General features: G+C 46.7%; 1 protein-coding gene across 1 annotated transcript in view; it reads right to left on the reverse strand.

The window, feature by feature from the left end:
• Window positions 1-9,356, reverse strand: part of TMEM52B (transmembrane protein 52B) — a 75,918-nt gene extending 66,562 nt beyond the window's left edge. Inside the window, exons 1-3 of the mRNA XM_063963727.1 lie at window positions 9,158-9,356; window positions 7,453-7,496; window positions 5,157-5,195 (exon numbers count right to left, since the gene is read on the reverse strand). Coding sequence (XP_063819797.1) covers window positions 5,157-5,195; window positions 7,453-7,496; window positions 9,158-9,241 — 167 coding nt within the window. The 5' untranslated portion in view covers window positions 9,242-9,356. The remainder of the gene's footprint in view (window positions 1-5,156; window positions 5,196-7,452; window positions 7,497-9,157) is intronic.
• Window positions 9,357-11,980: the final 2,624 nt, after the last annotated feature.

Here is an 11,980-nt window from a genome sequence, read left to right on the forward strand (position 1 = left end):
TCTGACAGGGCAGAATTGAGGACTCGTCCTCAATTTCTCCTTAAGGTGTTTTCTGTTTTTCACATGAACCAACCTATTGTGGTACCTGCGGCTACTAGGGACTTGGAGGACTCCAAGTTACTTGACGTTGTCAGGGCCCTGAAAATATATGTTTCCAGGACGACTGGAGTCAGAAAATCTGACTCGCTGTTTAGCCTGTATGCACCCAACAAGATGGGTGTTTCCTGCTGCTAAGCAGACGATTGCTCGCTGGATTTGTAGTACAATTCAGCTTGCACATTCTGTGGCAGGCTTGCCACAGCCAAAATCAGTAAAAGCCCATTCCACAAGGAAGTGGGCTCATCTTGGGCGGCTGCCCGAGGGGTCTCGGCTTTACAACTTTGCCGAGCTGCTACTTGGTCAGGGGCACACCCTGACTGAGGAGGACCTGGAGTTCTCTCATTCGGTGCTGCAGAGTCATCCGCACTCTCCCGCCCGTTTGGGAGCTTTGGTATAATCCCCATGGTCCTGACGGAGTCCCCAGCATCCACTTAGGACGTTAGAGAAAATAAGAATTTACTTACCGATAATTCTATTTCTCGTAGTCCGTAGTGGATGCTGGGCGCCCATCCCAAGTGCGGATTGTCTGCAATACTTGTACATAGTTATTGTTACAAAAATCGGGTTATTCTTGTTGTGAGCCATCTTTTCAGAGGCTCCTTCGTTGTTATCATACTGTTAACTGGGTTCAGATCACAGGTTGTACGGTGTAATTGGTGTGGCTGGTATGAGTCTTACCCGGGATTCAATATCCTTCCTTATTATGCACGCTCGTCCGGGCACAGTATCCTAACTGAGGCTTGGAGGAGGGTCATAGGGGGAGGAGCCAGTGCACACCACCTGATCCTAAAGCTTTTATTATTGTGCCCTGTCTCCTGCGGAGCCGCTAAACCCCATGGTCCTGACGGAGTCCCCAGCATCCACTACGGACTACGAGAAATAGAATTATCGGTAAGTAAATTCTTATTTTCTGTGCTTCACAACACAAGATACTGTACATTGGCTTGTCAAGATGCAATATGGTATACTGTTGCTACACAGTGTAATGCCAGTTTACAAACAGCAAAACTATGCAGCTCCTGTGTGATACTGAATGTATTTGCCATCATTCAGATGTACGCAAATGCATTCACAGCTATAAATCTGTATGCAGTGGCTGTGCGAAAATATGCAAATGTCGTTGCAGTCTGAATTTGTATTGGGACGCCCTAGGTGGCTTTGCAAATCACAGCGGCTGTGTACAAACATGCAGCACCCATCACAGATGAGTTAATTATGATAGTTCTGAGTGGCCTTATGATCATGCAGCATGGCCACATGAAGTAAGAGGCCGTAGACATTGTAACTGTGTATGTGATCGCAATCACAGGCTCAGACATGCCCCCAAACAGTCACAACATGCCTGAGTTTTTGCTGCCATTTTGTTACCTCCCCCAAACGGTCCCTGACTGTGTAATACTTTATTTTAATGGGTCTATTTAATAAGCCTTGGATGGAGATAAAGTAGATGGAGATAAAGTGCTAGACAATTAGCTCCTAATTGCCATGTCACAGGATGGTTGAAAAATGACAGTTAGGAGCTGATTGGCTGGTACTTTATCACCGTCAACTTTACCTCCATCCAAGTCTTAGTAAATAGACCCCTTAAATCCTCTCTGGGACTACCATGGCAAAACCATCACAGCACGTGCACAGAAATCAGGTTGTATACGCCTTTGAATCAGGCCCATACTGTAGATAAACAAATTATTTCTAGTCCCACACAGAAAAAAGACTTTCTGCTACAGCACTGTGGCTAATTCCACAACAATAAGCAGTGAACTATCGTGCGACAAATGTACAGTTTCCTACTACCATCACAATCTGCAGCTCAGTGCTGCACTAATCATACAGTACAAATATATGCACGTTAGTCAAGCCTTTTTCACAGATCTTGCGCACTTTACGCGTGAGTACTTTACACGTCTTACAGTACCTGCATTTCAACTGGTCATTAAAACACCACACTGAACAGGGATATCCTTTACTGACAAAATCACATCTTTGCGACAGATTGATAAAAGTTGCAAAATGTGACGCACAATGATACTGCAGAAAGACTGTCATGACTGTGCCATTTGGGGTACACAGGAGTTATAAATATGTCACAAGGGCGTGTCTGAGTCACAGAGGTTGTAGTCGTTCCCACGGCTTGACCTCAAAAAGTCCTTGTGGGCTACAGTACTTTATGACAACGGGACAGGTAAGTATGTAATGAAAGAAGACTGAATCTACAGTTTTGTTGTGTTTGTTTTATTATTTTATTTCATTTATCAGTTGTTTTATTTTACCTCAAAATTAGGGGAATGGCATGAAGGGTTTTCCTCCTAATTTTGGAGTAACCAGCATCAAACTGTAAGTGCTAGTGCTGGTTAACGGGTGGGGGGCACACTTTAAAAAAAAAAAAAACTACAAGTCCCATGGCAAGTTAGTACTGCTTGCCTGGCAACCATTGTAGTGTGGCTTTGTCAAAAGCAAAGCAACTTGCTAAACATGACTATTTGGAGTGATTTGATACATCTGTAGCTTGTACTTTATCATGTAGTCATCTCTGGTAGTTATGTGAACATGTGGGAACTTAAGTCAAACAGTCATAAGGCCTCCTTATTTGACTGGTATATAATCATATGCAGGGCCGTTTCTAGACAATTTGGCTCCCAGTGCGAGATTTCAAAATGCGCCCCCCCCCCCCCATATAGCCGTAAAAAGAAAAAGCATGCGCACGCCGAAGGCGCGCGCGCTCCCGACAAGGGTGTGGCCTGATTAGAATGGGTGTGGTCTCATTAAAGGGGGCGCAGCCTCGTCTGATATCATCACACCCACCACAGGAAAAAAAAAAAAAAAAGTCCCCTTTTTACACATTACAGCAGGCAAGTGTCCCCATATTACACAGCGCGACAGGCAGGTGTCCGCCTTTTTACACAGCGCGGCAGGCAGGTGTCCCCATTTTACAAAGTGCGGTAGGCAGGTATCCCCATTTTACACAGTACGGTAGGCAGGTATCCCCATTTTACACAGTACGGTAGGCAGGTATACCCATTTTACACAGTGCGGCAGGCAGATATCACCATTTTACACAGTACGCAGGCAGGTGCCCCCATTTTACACAGTGCGGCAGGCAGGTATCCCCATTTTACACAGTGCGGCAGGCAGGTGTCCCCATTTTACACAGTCCGGCAGGCAGGTGTCCCCATTTTACACAGTCCGGCAGGCAGGTGTCCCCATTTTACACAGTGCGGCAGGCAGGTGTCCCCATTTTACACAGTGCGGCAGGCAACCCCATAGGCAGGTGTCCCCATTTTATACAGTGCGGCAGGCAGGTGTTCCCATTTTACACAGTGCGGCAGGCAGGTGTCCCCATTTTACACAGTGCGGCAGGCAACCCCATAGGCAGGTGTCCCCATTTTATACAGTGCGGCAGGCAACCCCATAGGCAGGTGTCCCCATTTTACACAGTGCGACAGGCAGGTGTTCCCATTTTACACAGTGCGGCAGGCAGGTGTCCCCATTTTACACAGTGCGGCAGGCAACCCCATAGGCAGGTGTCCCCATTTTATACAGTGCGGCAGGCAACCCCATAGGCAGGTGTCCCCATTTTATACAGTGCGGCAGGCAACCCCATAGGCTGGTGTCCCCATTTTATACAGTGCGGCAGGCAACCCCATAGGCAGGTGTCCCCATTTTATACAGTGCGGCAGGCAACCCCATAGGCAGGTGTCCCCATTTTATACAGTGCGGCAGGCAACCCCATAGGCAGGTGTCCCCATTTTATACAGTGCAGCAGGCAACCCCATAGGCAGGTGTCCCCATTTTATACAGTGCGGCAGGCAACCCCATAGGCAGGTGTCCCCATTTTATACAGTGCGGCAGGCAACCCCATATGCAGGTGTCCCCATTTTATACAGTGCAGCAGGCAGGTATCCCCATAGGCAGGTGTCCCCATTTTACACAGTGCGGCAGGCAGGTTTCAAGTGGGGGGGAAGGAAGAGGGAGAAAGAGAGAGAGGATACTTACATCTTCCCGCTCTTCGGTCCCGCCGCCTCACGTCCCTCGCGCCGGCCGCCTCCTCCTTCCATGCGTATCTTCTTATCTCCTCTCCCCGAGCGCTCCTGCTCGGGGGGCGGAGTTTCACGGAATGACGCGTTTGCGTCGTGACGTCACGACGCAAACGCGTCATACCGCGAAACTCCGCCCCCCGAGCAGGAGCGCTCGGGGAGAGGAGATAAGGAGTCACAAAGTGCCGCGGCGGGCGCCCCGTGCGGTTGCACGGCTCGCTCGCCGCTAGAAACGGCACTGATCATATGGACTCCATGTAGCTACTATATAATCATTAAGGCACCTCTACTGAATGGCATGCAATCATATTGGAACCCCTGCAGGTAGATAGGTATTTAAAAGGTGTACTCTGCTGGTGGGCATGTAGTAATGTAGGCCTCTCTGCTGGCTATTATGTAATCATGTGGAGACATATGACTAGTATTTGTTGTTGTTGTTGTTATTATTATTATTATTATTATTATTATTATTATTATTTAACATGTATATAGTGCCAGCACATTCCATTTGTGCTATACAATTGGGAATAACACAGTAATGAAATGAGGCTGGGTAATAACAATCTATAGGATACTCTTGTGGGCATCTCTGGCTGGTATATAATCATGTGGCCCATACAGCTGATAATTAATCATACAGGTTGTTACTTGTTTTATTATCATGTAGGCACCTATAGCTAGTTTATTATGAGTACCCCTGGCTAGGTAATAATCATATGGGAAAAGGTGTCTGGTCTCTTAGCAAGCGAGTGCCCCTAGTTTATTGGCATGGGGTCATCTCTACTTGGTTCTTATCATGAGACTTCATCTAGTTGTTAGAAAGCATTGTTTATACCTCTGGCTGGTGATGAACAGGTTGTAGTGAGGCTGAACACTGGACACGAGATGAACACAACTGCCAAAATCCCCCGGGTCATATTGGACCCTAATCTAATTGCCAATACACCCCATCTGTGCTTGTGCCATTTATATCTTATTTTTGTTACTTATTTTAAGAGGAAGAAATTAGGGGTTTTCTCTTACCATATGTACCACTGGTTAATCCACTCTGTTTTGGAGCAGCTATAGAAGTAGAAACATATACATTAAAACTTTGTTAATCAATAATGAAAATTATCAGAACCATATGGGACATATTTTGATTTATAGGTTTAATAATCAGACAACAAAATAAAGCTGTCTATTATAAAGTTGGGGAAAAAAAAAAAAAACCTGATCATGATACAGCATGTTTTCTGTAAATAAAAACGATAATCTGAGTCTGTGAAATGGCAAAGGGACATGTCATCCAGAGAACCAATCAGAATCCATGGTTTCCATGATATTACAGAAATTGCAGCTTCTGATTGGTCATCCTGATTCCACAGCCCTTAGCAACCATTTTCAATTGGCAAACAAAGGTATAGGTTGCATGTGAACTCACACTTCACAACTACAACAGGACATAATATAGGATTTAAATAAAATATTGTTTCCATTATTAACCACTGAAAAAAGTCAGAAGAAATGTTAGTTGTTCTTTAGGGTCTTCAGTTTTAGGATTAAAGGGTTTTAACATGCCATGTTTAAGCAGAAACTTGAAAACTCTACATACACGACAGTCTTACACAGATACAGTGGGGTATATTTACTAAAGTGCATGTTTTTAAAAGTGGAGATGTTGCTTATAGCAACCAATCAGATTCTAGCTATTATATTCTAGAAGGTGGCAGATAAATGATAAGTACTGTAGAATCTGATTGGTTGCTATGGGCAACATCTCCACTTCTAAAAACCTGCACCTTAGTAAATATACCCACCTTCAGCAGCATATTTATGAATCAAAGATGAACAAAATGTAAAAACTATTCATAGGAATATTTGCCTCCTTTCACATTTGGCTATGGATTTTCACACATTTTGGGCTAAATTTACTAAGCAGCAGATTGTAATTCCCAGCGGTTTTATTTTGGTTTTGCAGCGATTTTGCAATTCGGTGCCTCTGAGCCTGGACTGGTATTTGAAAATAGGGAGAAAAAACATTGTGGAGTTCTCCCTTGTTTCCAATAACCAGCACCAGGATGAACCAGCCATGGGCATACTGTAACTCAATAGCAAGGAGACACACAGTATGGGGTCCCCCCATAGCCAGATTAAGAGGGGGATGCAGGGCATACTGTACCCCGGGTCCCCCTCTGTCAGGGGGCCCCACAGGCCAGAGCATATTGACATCACTAGCTTTCCCTCTTATACAGCAGCAGAACCAGACAGCCAGAATGTGAGCAGGACAGAATGCAGTGCAGGCAGAGACACAGGAATATCAGATTTCATGAACTATCAATGGAACTCTCCAACAAAAGGAGAAATAGGAGGGTGGAGAGAGCTGTAAGTGACACAGGGTGGGATCCCTGTGTCACTTACAGCTTTCTCCACACCTGGGTGGGAGCCCTGTGTAACTTACCTAATGAGGGTCTAAAGAGAGAGAGATACACACACACACACACACACACACACACACACACACACACACACACACAGAGAGTCCTCCTAAGTCCTGTCCCAGTGTGTAAGTAGTACAGAGGCTGCTGCTATTTTTGCATGTGACAAGGTAAATTATACATTTTATTATTCTATGTGTATTTTAAGGTTGGTTAAGTTGTCTTTGTTACACTACAAGAACATTTTATAAAATAGTTGTATTTCAATTAGGTGGAGCTATAAACAGTACCCAGGCCTTATTAAACTATTAATTTAAATCTAGTATACACCATTGGGCTAAATGTCATATACACAATCCATACATCCCACCATGACCCATTCCAGGAGGGACACAATGCTCTCTACCTGGACTTCCTTCTTAAGTTATGATTGCAATCACCTGTGTTGACACACCTTTCTTATCAATTAAATAGTTTAACACAGGTGACGCCAATCTAATATCAAGTGGGAAGTCCATGTAAAGAGCATGTTGTCCCTCCTGGAAGGGGTCATGTTGGGAGGTATGCACAATCTTATACACAGCCCTCCCCACCTTCCACTGGGGCCCCCCTGTCTAAAGTGCCCCGGGCACCCCCAAGGCTTAATCCGGCCCTGGGTCCCCCTGCCATATAGTTAACCAACCCCAAACTGGTCAGACCAAGGTTGGAATCCCTTGGAAAGTCAGATTCCAAAAAAAACAAAAAAAACAGGCATAGGCACGTTCAAAAGCACTGTGTGGTTGTACAAATCCATTGCTTCTTAAATAAACTACATAGTATATGATGGGTTATTTTTGACTCCTCAAATAGTAATGGTTGTTGGATATTAATAATAGGATATGATATTGAGAGAATTTACTCACTGTTTGGAGTTTTCACAATCTGAATCACAAGTTCCCTGGCAAACCTGTAATACAATAGGATGCATGCAGTAAACAAGTGTGGTTTGACTAAAATTACCTAAAAAATTTAAAATTCATGATAAAAAGTACATTTATTTTTTGCATATAAATTAGTACAGTATACAAAAAAAATAAATGTCAAACTTAAATCAAAATACTGTAATTAGTGATTCTCTGTTGAACACTAAACACAAATTTTAAACATTTATTTTACAATGAAAAATGAAAGCTTACATACAATATAGAACAACTCGAGTAAAATATTAAAAATATTAATAAGTAGCAATGACCTTTCTATCACATTGTTAATCTGAATGTCTTGCTTAAAATACCTTTTAAATTACAGTTTCACAAGGGTTATAGCAATTTAAAGTTACGGATTATCTTCTGATCATCTCTTTGCCCCATTGCTGAAGTGGGTAGAGAAAGAACAACATGTAACCAATCAGATAATCACAATGAAGCTCATTGTGAATCAAAGGCAAAGTGGCTGTACAGCTGTGGAAGCCAGATTTACTATCTTATGCTAAAGCGAGATTCTGTACAGCTAATGTGGAGTTTGTGCATCTGCAAAACCCAACCCTTTACGCCAACTGCTGCAACTGTCTTTAGGATCAGTACTTCCACCAGGCCCATGCTAGGTGCAAGAGATCCATCAGAAACTTCCCTTTGCCATACACGCAACTCAATCACACCGAGCATTAAATACACACCTACGACACTCCTACAGCACTCCATAAGTCAAGAGAGTTCTGTGCTCTTGTACTACCGCCACACTGAAACACCCAGTTTTACGGAAAGACAGATCCAGCCAAGTTCCATAGAACTCAGAATTGGATGCATATACGCAAAAATGGATACATATATGAATCTGCGCATGTGCTATATGCAAAACCTTCCCCTTTCTGTCCATGCACAGAATGTAAGAGTCTGCTGATCTTGTGGAAGGCAGGGACCTGTCCAGTGTCTATTTGCTGTAATACTGCTGAGGGCAGAGCTACAAGTGACCATGGAAGTGTTATCATGTCATACTTGCCTACCCTCCCGGAATGGCCGGGAGGCTCCCGAAAATCGGGTGACCCTCCCGGCCCCCCGGAAAGGTAGGCAAGCCTCCCGCTTTCCCCCTCGGCTGCCCGCAGCAGAGAACAAGCGGGCGGCCCGAGGGGGTCTGATGACGCGATTCACGCTGAATCGCGTCATCGTAGCTCCGCCCCCCGCTATGCAGCGGCTCGTTTCTCGGCACAGCACAGCAGGGGGCGGAGTCACGATGACGCGACCCTGATGTTACGCCCCGGACCGCCCATCCTGCTGCAGGCCATGCCCCCGGACCGCCTATCCTGTGCCGGCCACGCCCCCCATACACCTACAACGCTGCCTCCTCCCGGAGGAGGAGGCAGCAAAGTAGGTAACTATGTATCATGTGAGTATTTAAACTAGAGATGTTTGGGTCGGTTCTCCAGAAATACAAATCCACACAAATTTTGTGGATCTGAACTCAGCCAAAACTCAACCCGAATCTCCCAAGAAGATCTGATCCAGGTTTGGATCTTCCTGCATACCTCCCAACATGAGGGACAAAATGCTCTGCTCCTGGACTTCCCTCTTAATTTGTGATTGCCATCACCTGTTTTGTGTCACGATCCAGGTAATTCCTATCAGTATTTACCTTCCAAATGCCTCTTGAGACTGTCCCAGCGTTCCAAGCCTGGATTCCATCTGCACTGTCTGCGTGCAGCACGCTGCATCTCATTGTCTCAAGTCTCTTCACTGTGATTCTGGTAGCTTCATGGTTAAAACTCACATGCAAGTTACAAACAGTCTTTCCCTCCAAGTTCAAACATGGGCGCAGCCATGTTGCATGCCCATCAGCTGCACTCTGGTTTCTGCCTAATTATCCAGCAGCTGCACTCTAGACTCTGCTTAATTAATCCCTGTTTCCCAGCTTTTATAAGTATAAATATAAATATCCTGTTCCTGGGCTGGAAAGTTGTCAGTGCTTCAGTTGTCAAACCCAGTGATAGAAGGCTCTCTTGCTTGTGGTTGTCTGCTATTGTTCCAGGGATTCCAGCTCCTGTGTTCAGCTCCACTAGAGACTCGCACCAGCTACCACCTTGCGGTGCAGCCTGACTCTGGAGTGTCCCAGCATTGCATCCTGTGACCGGCAGTTACCCGACACCGGCTTCCAGCGTCCAGCTTCCAGCGGTGCTCTGCCCTGCCAGTAACCATCGGTGTTATGCCATCGATCCCAAGTCATCATCGGTGTTCCATAATCGATCCCAAATCACCATCGGTGTTCCATCATCGATCCCAAGTTATCATCGGTGTACCGTCATCGATCCCAAATCACCATCGGTGTTCTGCCATCGATATCCAGTCACCATCGGTGTTCTGCCATCGATCTCCAGTCACCATCGGTGTTTCGCCATCGATCTCAAGCATCTCCTGTATATGCTCTCAAGCATCTCCTGTATATGCTCTCAAGCATCTCCTGTATCTGCGCTCACAAGCATCACCAGTATATGCTTCTAAGCATCACCTACATAACTCCTCGCTCTTAAGCTACAGTTTGCATTCCAACATTATTAACACAGCTCTTCAGTGCATTGGTGTGGTAAAGGACTCACCATCTCCAGGTCCTTTAAGACTGTTCTATTGTACCACACCTAGAGACTTCCTATGTGCATCTCTGAGAGCTGTGACTTGTCATCCTGTTACCATACTGCTAACTGTCGCTATCAGCTGAGTTCATTACTAAACCTGTTGAACATATCTTCTGTTGTATTGTCACGGCCGTTTCTTGCGGCGGGCGAGCCGTGCAACCGCACGGGGCGCCCGCCGCGGCACTTCCTAAGTACTTTCAAACCCCCTCCCCTCTCCTCCCGAGTGCCCAGCTCGGGGGGCGGGGTTTCGCGGAATGACGCGTTTGCATCGTGACGTCACGACGCAATCGCGTCATTCCGCGAAACCCCGCCCCCCGAGCTGGGCACTCGGGAGGAGGGAGAAGGGGGAGCCAAGCCGGCCAGCGCTGCGCAAACGAGGGAGAGGTGGCTGAAGAGCGGGAAGAACCGCTTCAAATGTAAGTCAGCCCCTCTCCCTCTCTCTCTTCCTCCCCCCCCCCCCCCCACCTGCCGTACTGTGTAAAATGGGGACACCTGTCTGCCGGAATGTGTAAAATGGGGACGCAGTCTGCCGGAATGTGTTAAATGGGGACGCAGTCTGCCGGAATGTGTTAAATGGGGACTCTTGCCTGCCTTAGTGTGTAAAATAGGGACACCTGTCTGCCGGAATGTGTAAAATGGGGACACTTGCCTGCCGGAATGTGTACAATGGGGACACTTGCCTGCCGGAATGTGTAAAATGGGGACGCAGTCTGCCGTAATGTGTAAAATGGGGGCACATGCCTGCCGCAATGTGTAAAATGGGGACACTTTCCTGCCGCAATGTGTAAAATGGGGACACATTCCTGCCGTAATGTGTAAAATGGGGGCACTTTCCTGCCGTAATGTGTAAAATGGGGACACATTCCTGCCGTAATGTGTAAAATGGGGACACATTCCTGCCGTAATGTGTAAAATGGGGACACTTTCCTGCCGTAATGTGTAAAATGGGGTCACGTGCCTGCCGCAATGTGTAAAATGGGGACACATTCCTGCCGTAATGTGTAAAATGGGGACACTTTCCTGCCGCAATGTGTAAAATGGGGGCACATGCCTGCCACAATGTTTAAAATGGGGACACTTTCATGCCGCAATGTGTAAAATGGGGGCACGTGCCTGCCGCAATGTGTAAAATGGGGACACTTTCCTGCCGCAATGTGTAAAATGGGGACACTTTCCTGCCGCAATGTGTAAAATGGGGGCACTTTCCTGCCGCAATGTGTAAAATGGGGACACTTGCCTGTTGTACTGTGTAAAATGGGGGCACGTGCCTGCCGCAATGTGTAAAATGGGGACACTTTCCTGCCGCAATGTGTAAAATGGGGGCACGTGCCTGCCGCAATGTGTAAAATGGGGGCACGTGCAGGCCCGGCGCTACCCGCTCAGCGAAGGTATGCAGTGCAGGGAGGCGCTGGGAGGGAGAGGCGCTCCCCCTGCTCTGCATCCCTTCCTTGCTGCGCCATCCTGTCCCCCCTGCTGCTGCTGCTGCCAGCTGCTGTGCAGAGCTGGCAGCATGAAAAGCCTCCTCCCCTCACCTGTGTGACAGTGGCTGGGTACATACCAGAGGAGGGGGCGGAGCTACACAGACCGGAATGGGCGTGGCTAAATGTGACGGAAGTTGGCGGGGCTACACGGACCAGGCTGCTGTACTGAGGGAGACAGTGGCTTAGGTAAGTGGACGGTGAGAGATTAATGTATGTGTGTGTGTATGGTGGGTGGGTGTGTGTGTGTGTGTGTGTGTGTGTGAATTGTTTGTGTGTGCGCGTACTTTATGGACGCTGCTACTGGGGGTGGGCATTACGTATAACGATGCTACTAGTGTGGGGGGGCAT

Source organism: Pseudophryne corroboree, chromosome 3 (genome assembly GCF_028390025.1).
Source record: "Pseudophryne corroboree isolate aPseCor3 chromosome 3, aPseCor3.hap2, whole genome shotgun sequence".
Classification (NCBI taxonomy): Eukaryota; Metazoa; Chordata; class Amphibia; order Anura; family Myobatrachidae; genus Pseudophryne; species Pseudophryne corroboree.